The following is a 21065-nucleotide window of genomic DNA, read 5'->3' on the forward strand; positions in this document are numbered from 1 at the left end:
ATGGTGGCAAGCAGTGCCAGCTGGAGGTGTTGCACCGCCAACGGGCCGGCGGCTCCACGTGGGCTGCCCAGGCGTCTTCGAATTTGAATAGACACACCGATTTGAGGCTGGAGTCACTTACCCATCTATAAAATCACCCATACATCATCGTAGTTGTTCTCGAAATGAACCCACGCAACAGGAAAGAGGCATTACAACTACTAATACATACATGCTGATGCGAGCTAGACGCCGGATGCGCCAGGAGGGGCTGCATGAGCGAGATGCGAACACGGACGACGTAAGGCAGGAAGCGAGTCCCGAGAGAATTCCTAAGAGGCGCAGAGGCGCGCGAGGATCGGGACTAGGCGTCCTGAGGGGGGCCGTTCTCCACCGGCAACGCCGACCGCTCGCTGACGCTCGCGAGAGACTTTTCCTTCTCCTCGGCGGCTGCGGCTGCGGCCTCCTGCGCCTTTTTGGCGGCGGCGGCGGCTTGCGCGCGCATCTTGGCGACGATCGCGTTCGCCTCCTTCGCCAGCGGGGAGCGCTCGCGGAGGGCCGGGCCCCAGCGGAGGAAGGCGAGCGGGATCGGGATGAGGATGAGCGAGATGAAGCCGAAGATGGACACTGCGGCGGGGGGAGGCGCGGATGAGCGACGCGAACGCATGGCATGCCCGCCGACGGGCGGGGAGAGCGAACTCACCGCCCCATTCTGAGCCGACGTTGTCGATGATGGAGTGCGCGACGATCGGGAAGATGGAGCCGATCGTGCAGCGCGCGAAGACGTTGCAGGAGCTGGAGCTGGACGCGTATATCGTGTACGTTTGCGAGGTGCTGCGGAGTAGATAGTCAGCGAGGTCGCGGGACGTGTCTACGGGGCGACGTACTAAGTGAGGAAGGTGAAGAACTACATGACGGATTACGTGAGTGGGCATTTGTTCGCTGTAGGCAACAAGGAACGTACAATGGTGATGGTGGCAAAGCCGAACGGAATACCGGCGAGTGTAGGTGCGATCCAGTGGACGTTGCCTCCGCTTGTCCTACACGTGCATGAGTTCGACTTTCCAAAGAAGGGCTAAGGAAATTCGTACCATGCGAACCAGAATAGCGAAATTGGCATCATTATGCTACAGACTGCTCAGTGTCGCGTCGTCGATTCCACGCGGACAACGCACCAAGCAAATAGAGCGAGCTTTAGGCGCATCTCCGGTGCGTCCTTCGGAGTCGAGGCAGGAACGATGAACTCGGGAAGCGGGAACTTCATGAAGAACGCAACCAGCTTCAGGTAGAAGGCGGCAGCAAGGAAGGTTCCGATGATCACAGCGATGAAGGGAAGCCCAGTGAGCTGAAGCGGGAAGTGGTGCTATGCGGACGTCATAAAATACTCCACGAAGACGGTCTTGTGGAGGCATACCTGCTGGAAGAACACGATGGGGTACACCTCGAAGAAGAAGCTGGGAACGCAAAATAATCAATTACCGCTACCGCAGGCATAATTAAGAAACATACTAGATGATGCCGTAGGCCAGAGAAGTCCAGATTGCAGCGCCTTGGACTATGGGCTCGTTGAGGAACATCTCTGCGGAGGAAGTCCATCAGAAATGTAACAACTTGTACCAAGGCCAGGACGTACTAGCGGGGCGACCAAAGTGCACGCGAAGGAGTTCACTCGTCGCCTGATGCTTCATTTCGTGGGCAGCGCGCGCATTGGGACGTCCCTGCTTTCTCAACTTCTTCGACCGTGCCGCGAGGATTGTTGGTCCGTGGGATTCTGGTAGGAGGAATACTACAGGCCACACTCCGATGCAGAGGAAGAAAAAGACACGGAGAGCCCACAATCTGAGACCTTTACTTGAGCGCGACGAAACGACCTCAACATGATACGACTCACTGTGGCCCGGCGTAGACGACGACGAAGAATCCGACGACCAAAGCAACGCAGGGCCCGGACAGAATGAAAGCGGCGCTGCGCAGCATGAGTTATGTTGCCGGCCTTCATCTGAGTGGAAAATGGACGAACTTACTACCACGCAATGGCTAAAGACTCCGTCAGCACTCAGTGGAAACAGATTGAGGAACATGCGTACCGACGGCTTGGCCTCGCATGTCGACGATGTTGTACATGCTAAGATTCATCAGGTTCAGGTCTTCTGTGTCATGGCCTAACAACGTACTCGGACATAATACCGCCGCCACTGACATGATTCGTGTTGTCAGTTCAAGCCCACAATGAACAACGGTGCATGCGCGCTCACTTATTGATGGCGCACGCAGCGAATGTTCCCGCAAGGAACCGGACTAGTGGCGTATGTTTGTTTGGCTCAGGTGAAGCAATGAGATAACACTCACACACGAGAATGACCGCGAGATTGTCCACGAAAGCGTCGATGCCGCTCATGGCTAGAAAACACATGTGGTGAGCAAGCCTCCTCGTTCCTGGTGTGGAATTCATACCGATGAGGAAAGGCCATGACACCATGTACGGAAGCTTTCGTCCATAGATTTCACTCATGGGACCTGTTCGACCGTGAGAAGGTGCGGTATCACGGCTGAGTATATTAGATCCTGACCCCCTGCACGCGATCGAAGGTCAAATGAAAGAGTGCGGGAGAAGCGATGATGGACACGCACATATGAGCGGTCCAAGGGAAAAACCGAGCACGTAGACAGTGAGCCCAGTGCTTGAGATATCAGCCGACGTGTCAAAACGGGCCCGGATTTGCAGCTCTGCTGCAGCCTGCAGGAATGAAGTGGCGTTCAGACGAAAGTCTTTCTGAGAGACAGGATGACGCACGTAGATGGAAGACCCAAAAACGCTATGCATGAGAATGTGAGCATCGTGTTCTGGACTGTACTAGCAGAGCGATCGTACGAAGTGAAAGCAAGAGTCGAGATGTAGGCACAAACAAGCCGCTTGCGCCACCGTGACCAGTTCTTGGGATCCTCCGGGTCTGTCTTGCTGAAAATGACCAGATCTGGATTGGCTGCAGACGCCATGGTAAAATGAGAGAGCAGGAGCTCAAGCCAGGGCGAGTGAAAGAGGAGGATTCAAGATGACGGAGCGGACGGCGGGGGAAGGGGTGGGACGGGCCTGCTGGGAGCGGGGAGTCCCGAACAAGCGGCACGACATGTGTCCGATGCGTTGGCTCTCGCGAGCGCAGCGTGTGTGTGCTTCACGCGCACCAGAAGCCTTCCGCCCATGGGAAGCAGATGGGAAGCAGATGGGAAGCCGACGCGGGCAGCCACCGCGCTGGTCAGAGCAGCGCCAGCGTCTCCGGCGTCTCCCGGGGCCCGGCGTCTGTGCCTCACCGGCACGACTCGACTGCACCCGTCAGCCGGGCCTTCCAGCCTAATTACCAGCTGCTTCCCGCGTCCATCCAGCTCTCAGTGTGCGCCCTTCCCACTGCGTACGCCCATCACGGACACGAAAACATTTCTACATGGCGATGTCATGAAGCCCGCCGAATGCACGCTGCTCCCATTGATTGGGCGCGCGACGTCGACTGCACGTCCCCAGCGCAGCAAATCGTTCCAACGACATCCTTTTCGACGGCGAACGCCAACTGAAAGACCGCAGGCCCGTGGGACGGTCCGCTCCCGACACTCGCTAACCGTGGGGTGGCGTGTAAGTCGGCCCTGCAACAGCTGCGCTCTCCAGTTTCTTCCGCAGGCGTGCCACGCACAGACACGCATGCACCACCCATCGGCGTCCTCGCACTTTAAACCTCTGCTTGCCGATTTCCCCGCGGTCCCGATACCTCGCACGACGGTCCACCCATGTCTCTCCCCACTGAGCTCATCACCCCCGCGCTCGATAAATGGTTTGGTGCGGTTTTTATTGGAACGATTGTAGGCTCCGTGTAAGTTTAATTTCTCGCTTGCAGTATTTGCAAGTGCTCACTGGTCTGCAGGGTGTATGGCTTGACGAGCCATCAGACGTATCGATACTTCCGGCTCTACCCTACCGATCGTCGCACCTTCAAATTCATGGTACGCTGCCTCTTGGACGGCAGTACTCGTTCATACTGAACGCTCGCCGTCCCTCAGGTTTCCCTTCTTTGGTGGGCTTTGCTTTGGGAAGTTTTGAGAATTGGGCTCTTATGGGACCCAGGGCTGTGGACACTTTTCACACCGTTCTCTCGGCGCACGTTTGGTGGGTTCTCAGTCCTCAGTGCCGTGAACTGCTTCGACGCGTTTATCCCTCGCAGCTATTACTACCTCGTCACCAACTACTGTTCACCGGAGACCTTGCTGAACGGCGTTTGGTATGTTCATCTGCTTCGAACACGCTTCTCAATGCCGACGTGAAGCAGGTCTCTGCGAGTGCGTAGCATAGTCCTTAATATTTGCAGGGCGGGATTGAGATTTCAGTTGCGACTCAGCTCACAGTCATTACCACGGTAACTCCGCCGCGTCTTCATTATCATTGCCACGTTTTTATGGATTTGTTGCAGGGCGTTGTGATTGCGATCACCCATGCGTAAGTGTGTCGCGTACACGTGTCGCCTATCTTACTCAACTGAACGAGCAGTTTTTTCATACGGAGGATATTCCTCAGTAAGTAATGTTTCAGATACTATACGCGGCGGTCACTCACGAATATGTGGTTCGGCAGTCGGAAATCGCAACTTCTGTTTAGCCATTTTCCTGGTCAGCTCTATATCACTGCGTCTACATATTGTGCCTTATATTGTGCTTTTCAGACGCTTTTACTGTTTGTTGAGATGGGTGCGTATCATTACAGGGTTTTCGTATATAGCGCGCTGATCCTGAGACTTATAGGCTTCTGCACGGGTGAGCCGATTTGTAAAACGTCTCTGCGAAGCTACTGATCTGGGAACGCGGCGAAGCTGCTACTGTGGCGACGTAAGCATTAGCATTATACGAGAACCGCTTTCCCGTCTCATGTCCTTCGAACAGATTCAAGGCCGTGACGTTTAGACAATACATTGAGCGGTTCAGGGTACGTCTCTTCGCAATTACATGACCCGTAGTGTCTGACTCCAGAATAGTGGATCATTCCTTCTTCGCTGGGTACCGCGGTAGTAATCGACACCGCCACTACCGGGAGCTTGATCTACTACCTACACAAATGCCGGACTGGGTTCAAAAGGTAACGTTTCTCCGTGAAACACGAGATGCGCGCGCTGTGATCAACGTTCCCCAGGACGGACTCTATGGTCGACATTCTGATGGTGTACACGATCAACACGGGGCTTCTCACTGGGTGAGATCAACAAAAAGACCGGCATAGCCGCTGCTCATGTCCATCTTGCTTAGTATCCTGAATCTAGTGTCAACGTTGACGGTGAGAGGAGGTCTTTGCTTCATCCAGACTACATGCTGACGTAGGTACAGGCAATCTTCTCGCCTGCCACCTTGATATACTATGCCATCAACATCGTGGCTTGCAAAAGTGCGTCGCCCCAAAGATCCGATGCGTCTACACCTACTTAGGTTTTTTTCTTCAGTGTACTCCAACTCGTTGCTCGCAGTGTAGGTCTTCCCTCTGTGTCGCACGAACGTCACCGTTCACATGGGCTCTGCATCGCCATCAGCCTCAACTCAAGACGGTCGATCCTCGACCGCGGCCTCGAAGGACTCGAGACGGGCTCCTTCGGGCTCAAGGTGCCTGGACATGGCGAGCGCGACTCGAAGCTGCCGGTATGTCGACCCGTGAGTGCGATGGTGTTCGTGCGCCAAGACGCTCAGCGCGGCCCGTCTCCGCCGCCCACAGCCTGCTCTGCACCCGTCTCCACCGGGACATCGGAATGTCATCGACGTCCGAGTCACCACGGAGATGCGCTTTGAAGTCGAGAAGGACGACGGCGAGCTCTCGCTGTCGTCGATGGCGCCGCGGGAGGGGGACCGCAAGCTCCGGCCGCTCCGGCCGAACTGCTGACGGGCCTCAACGCCTGCCATCCTAGAACGGACCTCCACAATGCTCGGACAGAGTGGACGCCTGGACGCTGTAAACTATGCGCGCGCGCTGTTCGTGTATGCTTATTCTGTTTTTACTCGCTCGCGGTCGCAACGCCTATTGTTATCCGGATCAACCTTCGCGCTTCCTCATCTAAGCTTTTCGGATGCTAAACGTCAAAAACGGTGTGGATATCTGCCTGTCGTCGTGCACTAGGTATGTACTGATACTCCCACTGCGCAGGTGTTCTTTGCGAGGTGATGCCGGGCTGCGCCTCATAAAAGATTCAAACCAGATTCCACGATGCGAAGCGAAGACCATCTGTTGGTCGCCAGAGCCGTCATGGGATCCCCCGGATTGAGTGAGAAGTTCGAAGCGATTTGGGTTCTTCGACCGTGATGGGGAGAATATAAATGCTGTACGTAATCCCGCTTCACGTCCCACCGAAGCCGTCGTCGCAGGGAACACCGGTTGTCCTATGGAGATCACGCCCCATGACGACCACTCTGTGCGCAGTATGGCCGTCGCTGGCGCTCTCGTGTGGAAAACGTACAGCCTGTGTGAGGCGCAGTGGCGTAAGAAGATGGTGATGCTCCCCGAAGGCGCCGATCCCAGTCAATCCCCCAGACCTTTGTGTATCTTCCCAAGCTGTTATGAGTCGGATGCTATGTTACGGGCGCAATTATGGGTGAAAGGAGGAACTCCAGACGGCGAGAGCAGTGAAGGACGCCATCTTCAGTCGCGCTGAGGGTGTGACGAAAATAAAATCTGCGGAAGAAGAAGAAATGCCGGCCAGGAACTCGGCTGAAACATCAGTTTCTGCGCTTCTTCGGGGCGTATATAGAATGAGCTGGGAAATCGAAGTCATCCCTTGACACGGAGCGCTTCCGGATACCATACATAGCAGTACATGATATGCATAAAACCCTGTTAGAGTGCCCCGGGTTTATGCATGCAGTATATTATGCATGAACAAATATATGCATATAATCCCTTCATGCATACATTTATTCTGGAGTTAATGCCTGACAGCAAAACAGCACAGCTAGGGAATTGAACCCAGGACCTCACCAAAGCTAAATGTTGTGACCTCATTGACCACTACACCAAACTGCCATGTCTTGCCTCCCACACTTATATATTATATCCACTCTTTTCCACCACACACAATCATAGGTGGCCTATCTCGCTAGTTCAACAGTGCCTCTATGCATACAACCTGTCTATGCATACATCCTGTTTATGCATAAACCTGTTTATGCATAAAACAGGTTTATGCATAAGATTGGTTTATGCATAAGATGTGTTTATGCATACAATGTGCTTATGCATAAAATGGGTTTATGCATACAATGAATTTATGCATATGATGAGTGTTGCAGTCGCACAGGCGAGGTCAAGTGGGTGTGGACGAGGGTAGGTGCATGCACGCAGGAGAGGGGTCAATTAGGCAGGTACAGATGTTGTAGATGGGTAAGGATGGTAGTGTAGAGCTGCGAGTGTCCTCGTTGGCTTGCAGAGTGGGAGAGGAGAAAGAGTGGTGTTGGAGTGTGTCGTCTTGAGTCGCGTGGTCGCCGAAAGTAGAGTGGTAGTGACAAGCGTGAAGTGAGAAATAAGAAGTGAGACGAAGCGTTGTCGTGAGCAGGCGGCTATCGGCTAAGTCGTTGGGTGGCAGCGAACGGGCGGGCAACGGGTGGACGGGCAGACGGGCAGACGGGCAAATGGGCAGACGGGCGAACGGGCGAACGGGTGAGCAATGAGCGAGAGTCGGGGGGAGGAAACTGGATTCAATGGCCCACAGGCATGTACATATATAAGAGGACCAGTGGGGCTCCTCATCACAGAGAATGCGAATAGAAAGCGAGAGAAGCTAGGACTAGACATTCGAGAAAGAGTCCGTGGCCAAAGCCCTGTCTGCGTACCCTCCTTGCCTGTCTCTCCACCAACGGTTCCAGCATTGTTTGATGCGTGTTGAGGGATATCTCGGGCGGAGCCAGAGCGGTGCAGCGCGACTATTTACAGAGCACAGGCTGCCCCCGTTCAGCCACGGTCACTCGCACTCGCTCTGGCCCGGCCCTACTGTCCCAACAGTGTTCGAATGGGCTCGCTGTGGCTTCGAGATGGCACGTCAGGTATGACAGACGCTACAGTAGGTACAAGGCATGTGAGTCTGAGGCCATATGAGTGAACAGGAGAGGATAGAAAGGTATATGATGTATGGATGTATGGTGACTTGAGTGCGGATTGCCGCGCTTCGTGTGCGAGTTGTATGTGAGATGGTCTGTGAACGGTTAGGACAACGGGGAACCCAACATGTGGGGGGAACGAAAGATCTCGACCCCGAGATCCGGAAGCGCAGAAGGGACCAAGTTGTTGAAACAACTGCACCCAGGGCACACACCCCGCCTGCACCTGCAACAGCTCGTCAACAGCTCGTCAATATTCGTCAACATGGCGATGGCCGAGGGCGTGCCGGGGTCGAGGAAATTGAAGGAATAGTCGAGCATGGAGCCAGCGCTGGGCGTTTGTTGGAATCTGCTCACGTGTATGGCAAGCTCGGTTGTACCTTACTTGTGCTTAGTCATCATGTAGATAGCCATCGTCCCTCATCCCGCACTCGCCTCACGCGTTTGCCCTTCACCACCACCTCGTTCTCCCCCGTGTCCGTCTGTACTCGCCTCCCGGTGCCCATAGAGACCAACCGCGTCGTATCGATTGCCTTTAACCCCTTGTCCGACCCCGACCGAGCCGCCGACTTCTAACAGCGTTGGGCTTGGGCACATGGCACCAGCGAGGTTTGGGAGCATACAGATGCAGCATGCGCCGAGGGTGATGGGGTTGTCGAGGTTGTGAGGACACGTGTTGAGCGCGATGTGGTGGATGTTGATGTCAGGATACGGCAGGTGCACGAGTGGGATGGTTGTGAGGCGAAGCGGGTCGTAGTCGGCGTTGCGGCGCCCAGGTGTTGCCCATTGAGGAGCCGCGTGGCGTGAACGTGGCAGAGGCGCAAGGGTAGATTGGTAGTCAGACCGAAAGAAGAACAACTTCAAGTGGGACGTGGGTGCGGACGCGCACATCAGTGGCCCATAGAGCTCACGCAGGCGGTAGGATCCGCTTGGGAGACGCTCCTCAACGACATATGGTCCAGCCCAGCCCAGAGCGGATTTCACCGCGACTTGTGTATCGAGCGACGACTCATGCAGAAGGACCCACTCACCTGGTCGGAAGCCATTGGCGCGGATACGTGTAGCGTGCTTCTTGTTCCATGCGTCAACAGCGGCACGTCGCGTGCGGGTCAGAGTGTCGACAGCATTCCCAATCGCGGACTCATTCCAAGACAGTTGGAGGAGGCGCGTCCGTGGCAATCCGCACTCAAGTCACCATACATCCATACATCATATACCTTTCTATCCTCTCCTGTTCACTCATATGGCCTCAGACTCACATGCCTTGTACCTACTGTAGCGTCTGTCATACCTGACGTGCCATCTCGAAGCCACAGCGAGCCCATTCGAACACTGTTGGGACAGTAGGGCCGGGCCAGAGCGAGTGCGAGTGACCGTGGCTGAACGGGGGCAGCCTGTGCTCTGTAAATAGTCGCGCTGCACCGCTCTGGCTCCGCCCGAGATATCCCTCAACACGCATCAAACAATGCTGGAACCGTTGGTGGAGAGACAGGCAAGGAGGGTACGCAGACAGGGCTTTGGCCACGGACTCTTTCTCGAATGTCTAGTCCTAGCTTCTCTCGCTTTCTATTCGCATTCTCTGTGATGAGGAGCCCCACTGGTCCTCTTATATATGTACATGCCTGTGGGCCATTGAATCCAGTTTCCTCCCCCCGACTCTCGCTCATTGCTCACCCGTTCGCCCGTTCGCCCGTCTGCCCATTTGCCCGTCTGCCCGTCTGCCCGTCCACCCGTTGCCCGCCCGTTCGCTGCCACCCAACGACTTAGCCGATAGCCGCCTGCTCACGACAACGCTTCGTCTCACTTCTTATTTCTCACTTCACGCTTGTCACTACCACTCTACTTTCGGCGACCACGCGACTCAAGACGACACACTCCAACACCACTCTTTCTCCTCTCCCACTCTGCAAGCCAACGAGGACACTCGCAGCTCTACACTACCATCCTTACCCATCTACAACATCTGTACCTGCCTAATTGACCCCTCTCCTGCGTGCATGCACCTACCCTCGTCCACACCCACTTGACCTCGCCTGTGCGACTGCAACACTCATCATATGCATAAATTCATTGTATGCATAAACCCATTTTATGCATAAGCACATTGTATGCATAAACACATCTTATGCATAAACCAATCTTATGCATAAACCTGTTTTATGCATAAACAGGTTTATGCATAAACAGGATGTATGCATAGACAGGTTGTATGCATAGAGGCACTGTTGAACTAGCGAGATAGGCCACCTATGATTGTGTGTGGTGGAAAAGAGTGGATATAATATATAAGTGTGGGAGGCAAGACATGGCAGTTTGGTGTAGTGGTCAATGAGGTCACAACATTTAGCTTTGGTGAGGTCCTGGGTTCAATTCCCTAGCTGTGCTGTTTTGCTGTCAGGCATTAACTCCAGAATAAATGTATGCATGAAGGGATTATATGCATATATTTGTTCATGCATAATATACTGCATGCATAAACCCGGGGCACTCTAACAGGGTTTTATGCATATCGTGTACTGAGGCGGCTCCCGGATACCTCCTGGGGAAGCAAGTGAACCTCCCGCCATACCACGTATGGTGTCCGCACTCTCACAGGCTTGATCAATCTCGAAGCCGGCCGGGCGTCGATGTAACCTATCAGGCATCACGAATGGTCGTCAGAGGCAGACACCTAGAATTAATCCAATTGCTGCTGGCGTCTTCTATCGGGAAAGGCGGTTCGTTCCCACTCATCCGCAGACGCCTCTCTAATCGTACCCTATAACCCGATGAGGGGACGCTCTGCTGTCGCTTCCCCTCTGCAGCACCATGGAGAGCGCGACCGCCGTCCCGTCGCTTGACAACACGTTCGGTGCACATCTTCTCGGATCGTTTGTCAGTCTCATGTACGTTTCACTGTCATATGCGCCTTCGTGAACATCTGACATGGTCCACGCATAGTTTCTATGGAGTCGCCTTGCATCAAGGGTACAGGTACTTTCGCAATCGCCGCAATGACGCCTCGATCATAGGTTTCCTGGTACGGCGCGCACAAATCCGTATCTATGTGCGCACGGATTAACATTAACTGTCTTCGATCATCAGGTCGCGGTAGTTTTGTGAGCTCGTTCTCAGATTGGCCACGTTCAGGACACTCATAGAACCCGCCCCCCGCCCAGCACCCTCGATCTCGCGCAGATGATCCTAATCATGCATAGCAAGTGCGCGCGAGTCCCTTCGTGCCTTTTAGTAGCCGTACTAACCATCGCGGAAGCTATTATTTCCTTGTAACCCACTACGCGAGCCCAGCGGCGATTACTCGGTCGGTCTGGTACGTTCCACGTCTACGAAAATGGTTTGCATGCTCTAAACGCCCTTCAGGTCCTTGAACGTGAGTTTCTGGTGAAAAGACTGCGTGCTCTCAATGCGCGTGCTGATACAGTCTGACACCCTTTCAGCTGATCCCACTCGTCGGGGTATGTTGGTGTCGTTTCTCACTAGTAATTCCACGGACTGATGATCCACCCATAGGCATCCGTCACATGCACTTCTCAAAGGTACGTGCCGTTATCCTTTCTCGATACGATCTCGTCAGCTCATGTTATACGTAGTTTCTTCCTGCGACGCCTCTCTCTTAGTAAAGACCTTCCGTCTTGGCCACATATCCAAGAGCTAACGATTGGGTAGTCTCCTATACATATACGCTCGTGGCTGTATTTGCGGTGCGCTATAGTACTGCACATCGCGCGTCTTCATTTGCTGATTTTGGTGACGCCAGGCGCTGTTCTTCCTCGGTTCTACAGGTATGGTTGTGTTATGAGTGCCGTGGAGCGCACTGCTTACTGTAACGACATTCCCGTAGGATGCACAATAGGCACGCACACAAACAACGTCGTGGGATATTGGACTGACTTCAGATTGCAGTCTTCGCCAACAGGGGGTACGCAGCTCTCCCTTACGCGTCTTCTCGGAGCCCCACAGATTCTAACCACGGCCTCAGATTCACCACGGACTCCTCGAAGTTCCTTCTCAACGAGAGGGTGCGCCCTCTCGCGCTCCGGCTACGGGACACCATCGCTCACGCGCCTATATTCTGCCTGCAGCTGCTCTCCGGCTTCGCCCTCGGGGCGGCGCTGATCGCGAACACGGCGGTCACCCTCTCGCTCATCAGCGTGATCGTGCGCTCGCGCTCGCGCGCTCGCGAGCCTGCGCACAACGCGTCGAAGCGGCCGCAGACCCTGGCAGACAAGTGGACGATATACGTCGTCAATACCGGTGAGCTCTCCGCCCCCGTTTCATCGAGTCGATTTCGACGCTCGCGCCCGGTGGCACGACGTCCCTGACCGCTGCGTTCTCCTCCCTTAGGCTCGCTCATCGTGTAAGTCGGGTCTTTTCGTAAGCCGTCGGGATTTGCAGCTCACGTTTGACAGGCTGTGCGAGATTGTGGCACTCGTCCTGGTGAGTGGGCCGTCTGCTCGGCTACTCCGGCGTGCTCGGCCGCCTTCTGACGAGCGTCTAACTCCAGGCCGTGTCCCTGCCCCAAGACCTGTGGTGGGGGTTCTTCTACCTGATTCTCGTACGACGTGCGCGCGCCCCGTCTACACCTTCTTCAGCGTTGTGCTGACGACAAAATACGACAGTGCACGTGATTACGTTCCTGAGCGTGTAAGCTTTGCTTCGCCGCCACGCACGCACGCACGCCCCAGCACTGACGAGTTGAACGCCCTGCCGCCAGCCTCAACGCGCGCCAGTCCGTCATGGACGACGGCTCGGGCGGGGACTCGAGCCCGTACGCCCGCCACACCTTCGCGCGCGCGACGCGCCTCGCGACGGTCGAACGCTGGAACGTGCCGCAGGTGAAGTCCGGGCCCCTGAGCCCCATTCTTCCTTTTCTTCTTCTTCTTCTTCTTCTTCTTCTTCTTCCATTCTGGAGCTAACATGATGTCTTTCACGCAAACGCAGCTCCCCAACGAGGCCCCCCCGGCGGTCATCGACATCAAGATCACGCAGGAGGTCGAGGGCGAGACGGAGAGCATGGCGTACGAGACCCGGAGCGCACCGGGCCACGGGGAACGCAAGGGGATGGACAGTCGGACGTCGTGGTGAGCGCGCACGGGGAGCTCGGGCGGCGGCGGTGTCTGGCAGTGCTGGGCTTCGGGTTCGATGTGTGCAAGGGTTCTGCCGGCGGGCTTCTACTTATGTGCGCGGAGCGTGTCATTCGCGCCTCGACGGCGATATTGTTTGTGGTGCAGTGACTACTCACGTAATATTCGACTTTAGAACCCACCGGCGGGAGTTGTGCCGCATGAAGAGTCAGGCAAAATGGATGGTGTGGCAAATGCCTCCGTCAGTCACATGCGCAGAAATCCGAGAGCGAGGAGCATGTTCCGCGGTGATGGGACTCGGGGCCCGCTGCGGATGAAGCGGACCACGCTCGTACGGGTAGCCTTGATACTCCAAGCGATACACTTTAATCGTACTAACAACGCCGACGTACCATACTACGCGTGAGCGAGCACTCAATAGAGGGTATAAAGAGGGACCACTGTTGCGCGCAGATGAGCCTGCTGTGCTCTCGAGGAAGGCGCGCCCAAGGAAACCCTCTGTGATCAGTCTGGACATCTAACGGGTGACGAGTGTTCACCGCGGGAGGCGATCTGGCATGCCCGACGAGATGTTGTTCTTCCAGTGCCTACAGGCGTTGTCGTAAAGTGGTCAGCGAAAGACCGAAGTGTGGAGAGGTACACGAATAACCAAAAGGGTACATTACGCGGAGATCAAACGACGACATGGATACTCTACACAGATGCATAGGGTGTTTTCACGGCGCAAGGATCCTGCGCTCGCGGAGGTAGCCGCGGTGCTCCTCGCGATGGCCCTTGACGGTGCTGTCCACGCCGAGGCGCCAAATGGGAAGCCCGATCTGGTGCGCGACGCGCATGAGCGTTCAAGCTTCGCGATGAGCGCAAGAAGACTCACGTAGCCGATAAGGAGGTAGACGAGGTCGAGCACGTAGCTGTTGCGCTCCGACGATCCCGCGGAGGTCGACCGGAAGGCGTGCCCGATGAGGCTGTCCGTGATGTGGAACTTGCCCGTGCGGACGCCTGGCGTCGGGGAGTCGTGATCAGTGCGGGAGGGCGCGGCGGGCGCGACGACGGCGCACCTGAGAGGATGGTGGCGGCGACGACCTCGGGCGCGTTCCCGCTGTCGGTCCCTTCGATCTTGAGCGTGACCGCGGGCTTGACTCTGTTCTCCTCCTCGTAGCCTTTCGAGTAAATCGTGCCGGGAAAGGCAATGTGGACGTCGATCCCGTACAGCTTGAACTCGGAGTGGAGGGTTTCGGCGAGCCCTGCAAAGGAGGCGGTCAGACGGCGTATGCCGCATGCGCATGGAGCAGCTCACCTCGCAGAGCGAATTTCCCAGACGCGTAGGCGGCGTACCCAACTATGGAGAAGTAGCCGAGTACGGAAGATACGAAGACAATCTTGCCCTTCACCCCGGTCCTCACCATGGCCTTGGTCGCGGCCTGATATGAAGGTAGTCAAGCGCCCATATACCGCCCAAGACGCGAAAGCTGTCGCTCACCAAAGCTGTGAACGCCTGAGCGTAGTACGTGAGCTCCAGCCCCTGCCTAAGCGACTCCTCGCTGAGCTCGACAAAGAAGCCCGGTCGCGACGCGCCGGCGCAGGTGAAGACGGCGTCGGGCGCGCGGCCCTTGAACGACTCGCAGGCTGCCTCGAGCGCGGCTGCGGAGCCAGCTTCGGAGTTGACGGCGAAAGGGTACGCCTTGAGGACTTGATCGGGGCTCTGGCGTTCTTTCTGCGCGAACCCGTAGTCAGCTGCCGCGCGCGGAGGCACGAGGATGGGAGCACCGCGCTCACTTCGAGCTCAGCGAGCGCCTCGTCGAGGCGCGCCTGGTTGCGCGCGACGATGGAGACGTGCGCGCCCTCACGGACGAGGAGCTGGGCGAGCGCGAAGCCGGCGCCGGACGAGCCCCCAGTGACGAAGCAGTGCTGGGAACGTAACACGTCAGTGCCAAGGAGGTGCACGGGAAGTGGGTGGTCAGACCTTTCCGCGCGGGTCCCACTTGTTCACGAAGAGCGAGCTGACTGCGTATGTGATGCAGGCGACGAAGGCAGCTCCGAGCACAGGCGCGAGGACGGAGAGGCCCATATTGACTGCGGTCAGTGCGCCAAGACGTGGTCGGGCCGGTTGCAACGGTTCGGAAGGGGACTAGGCACCGAGAAGGATGCAGGAAGAGGTGTGGCGCAAGAAGAGACTAGGATCCTGAACCCACCTTCCGAGAAGATGGCAAGACGAAGGACGAGCGTGCGAGTCGTCGAAACGCGCAAAGGGGTCGTCGGCGGGTTGCGTGACGGAAGCTGCCGCCGGAAAGCTCGTGGCAAGTCCCATCTCCGATCAGCTCCGCCCAAACCCGCGCCCCAGTGCTGGCGCAAGACTCCAACAAGTGAGATCACCTCCACATTCACCACTAGACCTTCCACGTACGAGGACTCGCGCTACGCTGGTCCTCGTATCGTCTGCGTCTTACGTCCAGACAAAAGATATTTCCGTGTCGCGTATCCTATTCACCGAGTCTGCAGCAACAAGCCACTCACAAGCAGTCAACGCATGCGGCTACAGCCATCAAAATGCCGCATTTTGACCTCAATCGAGGTTCGTGTCTCTCCTGGGATTTTTTGCCGACAACGAGACATGTGCGCTGAGGGTACGGTTTCGGTTCCTGAAGATAAAATGTTTCGTTTCTTAACAATATCCCCTTCTACTTAAGTGCCTCTGCGAAGCCTGAGCGAAGCTTTCCGACATGGTTCGACGACCACATCGCTGCAATTGAAAACATTGCAGGCCTGGAGATCCGGAGGGCGGAGGCGGGTCGATGTTGTCTTGAGCGCCGTGGTCACCAGCGGCTTCTCACGTTCCATCATCTGTCAGTCGCCTTTCCCGGGGCAACGACCTTCTACAAAGCCCTGCACCACCTCAAGTGAGGACAACATCACTAGTCTCAGACATCTCCCTACGAAGAAAATGACGCTCTGGTCTACTATTTTGGTCCGGCCAAGTCCCCCCTCGCGCCTTCCGTCAACACGCTTGGGAGACTCACACGGCGGGGCGCACTGGGTGGCGGACGTCGGACATCGCCTCTCTCCCCGCATTCCCGCAGGCGCGCTTGTGAGCTTCGCTTAGCCCTTCATTGCGTCGTCCCCTTCAAACCCTTCCCGTCCAGGTCCAGGAGCGATGCAGCGAGAGCCTGTCATCAGGTATGTCTTTCATCACACCTGTCTCTTGCGAGTCATACCAAGCCTTGAACAGCAGCGCGGACGGGCCCTCGCCCGCGCGGGGCTTCAACTTTTGGATGACCTTTCTTTCCGGACTGCTGGTCGAAGTCCTATCTGCACTTGACTTGGTGAGCATTACTGCATCGTCTGGTCGCGTGTGCCTATGCTGCTACTACGGACTTTGCTCATGGATCGCTCCCCAGTCCGCCGTTTCCACCACACTTCCAACGATTGTCTCCGACTTGCATGGCAATGACTTCATCTGGGCGGGTAGCGCCTACACCATCGCCGCGACCGCGGTCATCCCCTTCATCGGCCACTTCGCGTCGACATTCGGGCGTAAACCCGTTCTCCTCGCAATGATCCTCATCTTCGCCCTCGGCTCGGCGCTTTGCGGGGCAGCGCAGAGCATGCCTATGTTCCTTGCTGGTCGAGGTGAGCACCTAGTTTTCACGCTTCACACTGGCCTCAAGCCCGCCCATGCAGCCATTCAGGGCTTCGGAGGCGGAGGCAGCATGTCTGCCGTCCAAATCATCAACGCCGACATGATCCCTCTCCCAGAGCGAGGCAAGTTCCAAGGCATCGCGGCTGTGTACGTCCATCGCACCGTCTCCGTGTGCCATGCATTGCTCAGTCTATCTGACGCAGAATGTGGGCGGTCGCATGGTGAGCAGCCCGCACGTTGAAAGCACGTTGTAGCCTAATTCTTCCCATGCCAAGCTCGGCCGGGCCCATTATCGGAGGCGGTCTCGCGAGGGGCGGGAACTGGAGGTGGCTCTTCTACATCAACCTGCCACTGTGCGGCATCTCCTTCACTCTGAGCACCGCCTTCCTGCGCGTGCGGAATCCCACCACCACCCTCGCAGAAAAGATCAAGGAGATGGACCTGATGTGCGTCGGACGTGCTTCTCGGCCGAGTGACGTATGCGCTTACCGCCGTTCCCAGAGGTCTCACGCTCGTGGTCGGAAGCACGGTCTCTTTTCTCATTGGCATGACCTGGGGCGGCGTGCAATTCTCCTGGTCTTCTGCCCAGGTTCTCGCGCCACTGACAATAGGAGCTGTGGGGATTGTCTTGTTCTTTGTCATAGAAGCGCTGTGGATACCGCGTCCCACGGTATGTCCTCTCTCTCTCCTGGGTGTAACATTCCACGCTGACGGCGTACCAGGCACCTAGTTTCCTGTATACTAGCAGAACTACCCTGAGCGGGTATCTTGGAACATTCTTCCATGGAATTGTCGTCATTGCACTCATCTGTAAGCCTCACCTGTATTCCGTCTAACATACGTGCCTTGACGTCAGTTCCTAGATTATACGCCCATTTACCTCCAAGCAACCCAAGGCGCGTCCGCGCTGACCTCCGGGATAGACATGCTCCCTATCGTCGCCTTAATCCCCATCGCCGCGATGTTTACCGCTGTGACTGTACAAGTAACGAAGCGGTATCTTCCTCTGAACATCATCGGATGGGTGCTCGCCCTCGTCGGCTTCGGGGTGCTCTCCATCCTCACCGAGACGAGCCCGCGCGCGGCGTACGTCGGTCTGCAAACCCCCGCCGCGATCGCCACAGGCATCCTCTGGATCTGCACCACGTTCCCCGTCCTCGCGCCGCTGCCCTACTCGAACAGCGCGCACGCGCTCGCGTTCTTCAGCTTCACGCGCCAGTTCGCGCAGGTGCGTCTCCGCCCGCTCTCTTCCCCGCTCCCATCCCGGTCCACATGCACCCGTCCTGACTCCCGCGCGCGCGTCTCTCCAGAGCTGGGGCATCACGATCGCCGGCACGATCCTCCAGAACGGCCTCCAGCGCGCGCTCCCGCCCGCGTACGTCGCCTCGCTCCCTGAGGGCGCGTCGCTCGCGTACGCCGCGATCCCGACGGTCGCGGCGCTGGACGAGCCGCTGCGGACCGAGGTGCGCGTCGCGTTCGCACGCGCGACGCAGACGGTCTGGCGGGTCATGGTTGCTGTTGCGGGCGCGGGGTTGCTCTCGGTCGTGCTGATGCGCGAGGTGCCGATGAAGAAGAGCCTGGACGAGCGGTGGGGGCTGCGCGAGAGGGACGAGGGTGGGCGCGGCGGGGGAGAGGGTGGGGAGAAGCGGGTGTCGTATTTCGACCTTGCAACGTCGCCGGGCGCGGAGAGCCCTGTCGGTGGTTCGGGGGTGATTCAGGTCAAGGAGGACCGTGTCGCCTCGTTGGTCTGAGCGTGTACACTGTGTTTGTTCCCTTTCGTTCACGATTTAGCGCGTCCGCGCAACCATGTATCGCTATGATCGCCACGTCCACTGCTTATTTAACACACCACCGGTGCGTCTAGACATGCTGCCTGACCTGCCCGTGAGTCAACAAGAGACGCTATTAGCCGCTAAGTACCGCCCAACTGGAAGAAGAAAAGACGCTCACGCCTGAGGCACTGTGTGAGTTCGATTCCGGCAGTGTGCATTCACATTTATTGAAGCAAAGTCGCCCATGTGGTCCGTTGCATTGGCCGAAGAAACCAGTCAATGCCAAGTACGCTATTCCAAAGAACCATGCATCTACAGCTGTTTTCATAACGATGGGCCCTTGTAGACGCATAAGCGAATTGAGTCGGAGTCTTAACAAAACATGCGACCCATCAGCATCATGCGCAGAACGCTTGCGCAAGGCTCTAGCGCCTGCCCGGCAGCAGCCGGCAGCGTGATGGGGCCATCGGGCCGTGCGCGCGTAGCGGGCGGGGTTTTAACTTTTAAACGGCCTATTCGAGGACGATTAGCCGAAGGGCCTATCGTTATGAAAACAGCTGTAAGACTTCTGAAAGTTTGAAGTTAAAGTTCGAGTTGTGTGGGTGATGCGGCCATGCGCCATCACTTAGTACTTAATACGCTCACGCGAGACGGTGCGTGAAACCAAAGCTGGCACAAGTTGTAATGTCCCCGCTGCTATGATTGCGCAGCGAGCTACGTCGCGTCCCACGAAGGCTAGTATCTCCCGGATCCCATTTCACAACACAAAACAGGTCGCTGTTGTAGTCGAACAAAAAGCGCGTGACAAGCAATGGCGGTCTCCAGGGCCACCCATAAACGATGCACAATAACAGGGGGTCCACTTGGACGGGGGTCCTCAATTGCACATTTCGGTGCGCATGGTGACCCCATCGTACGGCCCATAGTGGTCGTCCAAGTCCCCGCTGAAGATGGTTGGGACCGCGCCGAGGATGCAGTTGCGGTTCTTGTTGTCCTGGCCTGTCCCCAAAAACCCGCATCAGCGCTCCCGTCCTCCATCCGACAAGCAAACGGCAAAGTCGCGCACTGACCGGAACACGCGACCCACGACTCGTCGTTCTGGATATGCACCTCGCCCGACGGCTGGTGGAAGCCGAGCCAGAGCCCGGGCAGGGTCGGGATGAGGTCCTTCTTGTTGTTCACGTGTGTGACCGAGAGCCGGGACGCCTGCGCGTCGACGGCGTTCGCCCACGCCTGGTTGCCGACGCCGGGGAGCGCGTAGCCGATGAAACGCACGCTCGCGCTCGGGAGCGACATCACGAGCATCATCGAGTCGAGCAGACCGAGCGCCGCGCCTGGAGCAAGAGCGGGAAAGAGAGAGGTTAGGGTTACTCGTGGGCCCGCGCGCGGGAAGACGAGAGGACGGACCAAGGGAGTGGCCGGTGACGACGACCTTGGTCGTTTTGTACGTTGCGAGCGCGCTCTTAACCGCGGCGAGAACATCGTGCGCAGACCTGCGGGAGTGTGATCAGCAGTACGCACGGAGACATCGGGAGCTGGACGCGCCTGGCATGAGAATTCTTGAAGCCGGAGTGGACCTTCACGCTGCTTTTGACGCCAGGGAAGATGCTGCTGTCGAGATTCGACTGCGCGATGAAGAGGTCTTCGAGGAGAGGGAGACTAGATGCCGGGATCAGTCCATGACATACGGTATGAGAAACTTGGAAGGTCTCACATAGCTGACGTCAACGTGCCCTGGTGGGCGACGATGACCTCCTGAAGTGCGGTGTCGTACCCGACATACCCTTCAGAGTGGGTCAACAGCCAGCCCAGCGCGTACACAAGGCCCGTTGAACTCACAGTACTGCGTCACCGACCCGTCGCCCCCTGTGGCCAAGGGGATGAACGAAGGGTTCGCGGCACAGTTCACGCCGCAATCCCACGCCTTGATCGACGCGGGCTGGCAGTACCCCGCACCGGCGTAGTACGAGTACGGGAGGAAAGCCGATTCCTGCGCCGTCGAGAGTGCAGTCGTCGAGCGGCGCATGAGATCGGGGACAGAGGCGGTGGTGTTGAACGCCGGTGCAGGTGCGGCAGCGGCAGGGGAGAGGAGGAGGGCACCCAAGCCGGCGAGAGCGAAGAGCAGCGTCGCGGACCGAGAGAAAACCATGGTGAATGCTGAGCGAGCGACGGGTAAGGAGAGGCGCGGGTGTGAAAACCCTGGAGTCGATGTCGATGGGACGGGGTGGGGGACGTGTTCGGCCTACCGAGGACGGCGATGGCGAGCGAACTGGAGACAACGGTCCATGGGCGCGCAGACTTTAAGCAAGTGCGATGGTGTGCCTAGGGCGCGAATGTGAGAGCCAACAATAAGGAACGCGTGGGGCGGAAGGGAGCCTGCATGGTATAGCCAGGCCAGTGACCGTAGTGTGCAAGGACCCCCGACATTTCACCCAGATGCCTGATGCAAATTCGGACATTTATGGCGATTTTGTGGGGTCAATGCCT

The 21065-nt window shown here is 57.0% G+C and overlaps 6 protein-coding genes across 6 annotated transcripts; 3 read left to right on the top strand and 3 right to left on the bottom strand.

Moving 5' to 3' along the window:
- Positions 1-343: 343 nt before the first annotated feature.
- On the bottom strand, positions 344-2976 carry BXZ73DRAFT_46241 (MFS general substrate transporter; the record flags this gene model as incomplete). Its single annotated transcript, XM_048019659.1, has 17 exons — positions 344-606; positions 683-813; positions 867-886; positions 944-1019; positions 1071-1106; positions 1155-1342; positions 1394-1433; positions 1489-1558; positions 1613-1818; positions 1871-1945; positions 2102-2152; positions 2235-2277; positions 2329-2379; positions 2434-2496; positions 2611-2716; positions 2774-2795; positions 2852-2976. The coding sequence occupies 17 exons, from the start codon at positions 2974-2976 to the stop codon at positions 344-346; spliced, it is 1566 nt and encodes a 521-aa protein (XP_047878341.1).
- Positions 2977-3756: 780 nt separating this feature from the next.
- On the top strand, positions 3757-5881 carry BXZ73DRAFT_101008 (uncharacterized protein; the record flags this gene model as incomplete). Its single annotated transcript, XM_048014758.1, has 19 exons — positions 3757-3839; positions 3891-3969; positions 4027-4244; positions 4293-4302; positions 4362-4379; positions 4434-4459; positions 4511-4536; positions 4595-4629; positions 4683-4707; positions 4762-4773; positions 4830-4845; positions 4900-4942; positions 4992-5092; positions 5147-5206; positions 5260-5287; positions 5338-5395; positions 5451-5475; positions 5538-5643; positions 5717-5881. 19 exons carry the CDS (start codon positions 3757-3759, stop codon positions 5879-5881), a joined length of 1134 nt encoding a protein of 377 aa, XP_047878342.1.
- Positions 5882-10893: 5012 nt separating this feature from the next.
- BXZ73DRAFT_101009 (uncharacterized protein) lies at positions 10894-13170 on the top strand (the record flags this gene model as incomplete). The annotated part of the gene is made up of 20 exons (XM_048014759.1): positions 10894-10970; positions 11026-11104; positions 11170-11183; positions 11244-11285; positions 11339-11395; positions 11446-11455; positions 11523-11540; positions 11596-11621; positions 11676-11701; positions 11752-11786; positions 11843-11867; positions 11989-12004; positions 12065-12104; positions 12168-12339; positions 12430-12442; positions 12495-12522; positions 12590-12647; positions 12705-12729; positions 12800-12920; positions 13027-13170. The coding sequence occupies 20 exons, from the start codon at positions 10894-10896 to the stop codon at positions 13168-13170; spliced, it is 1026 nt and encodes a 341-aa protein (XP_047878343.1).
- Positions 13171-13885: 715 nt separating this feature from the next.
- On the bottom strand, positions 13886-15237 carry BXZ73DRAFT_46329 (oxidoreductase; the record flags this gene model as incomplete). The annotated part of the gene is made up of 7 exons (XM_048019674.1): positions 13886-13987; positions 14044-14168; positions 14228-14413; positions 14467-14590; positions 14650-14883; positions 14946-15077; positions 15133-15237. The coding sequence occupies 7 exons, from the start codon at positions 15235-15237 to the stop codon at positions 13886-13888; spliced, it is 1008 nt and encodes a 335-aa protein (XP_047878344.1).
- Positions 15238-16345: 1108 nt separating this feature from the next.
- Positions 16346-18557, top strand: BXZ73DRAFT_101011 (iron permease; the record flags this gene model as incomplete). The annotated part of the gene is made up of 8 exons (XM_048014760.1): positions 16346-16489; positions 16565-16953; positions 17010-17027; positions 17082-17252; positions 17308-17476; positions 17529-17616; positions 17670-18034; positions 18117-18557. 8 exons carry the CDS (start codon positions 16346-16348, stop codon positions 18555-18557), a joined length of 1785 nt encoding a protein of 594 aa, XP_047878345.1.
- An 898-nt stretch (positions 18558-19455) lies between these two features.
- Positions 19456-20727, bottom strand: BXZ73DRAFT_89741 (lipase; the record flags this gene model as incomplete). Its single annotated transcript, XM_048025377.1, has 6 exons — positions 19456-19577; positions 19649-19912; positions 19986-20071; positions 20124-20237; positions 20293-20362; positions 20418-20727. 6 exons carry the CDS (start codon positions 20725-20727, stop codon positions 19456-19458), a joined length of 966 nt encoding a protein of 321 aa, XP_047878346.1.
- Positions 20728-21065: the final 338 nt, after the last annotated feature.

The sequence above is a fragment of the Epithele typhae genome, assembly GCF_022376455.1.
Source record: "Epithele typhae strain CBS 203.58 chromosome Unknown BXZ73scaffold_21, whole genome shotgun sequence".
NCBI lineage: Eukaryota > Fungi > Basidiomycota > Agaricomycetes > Polyporales > Epitheliaceae > Epithele > Epithele typhae.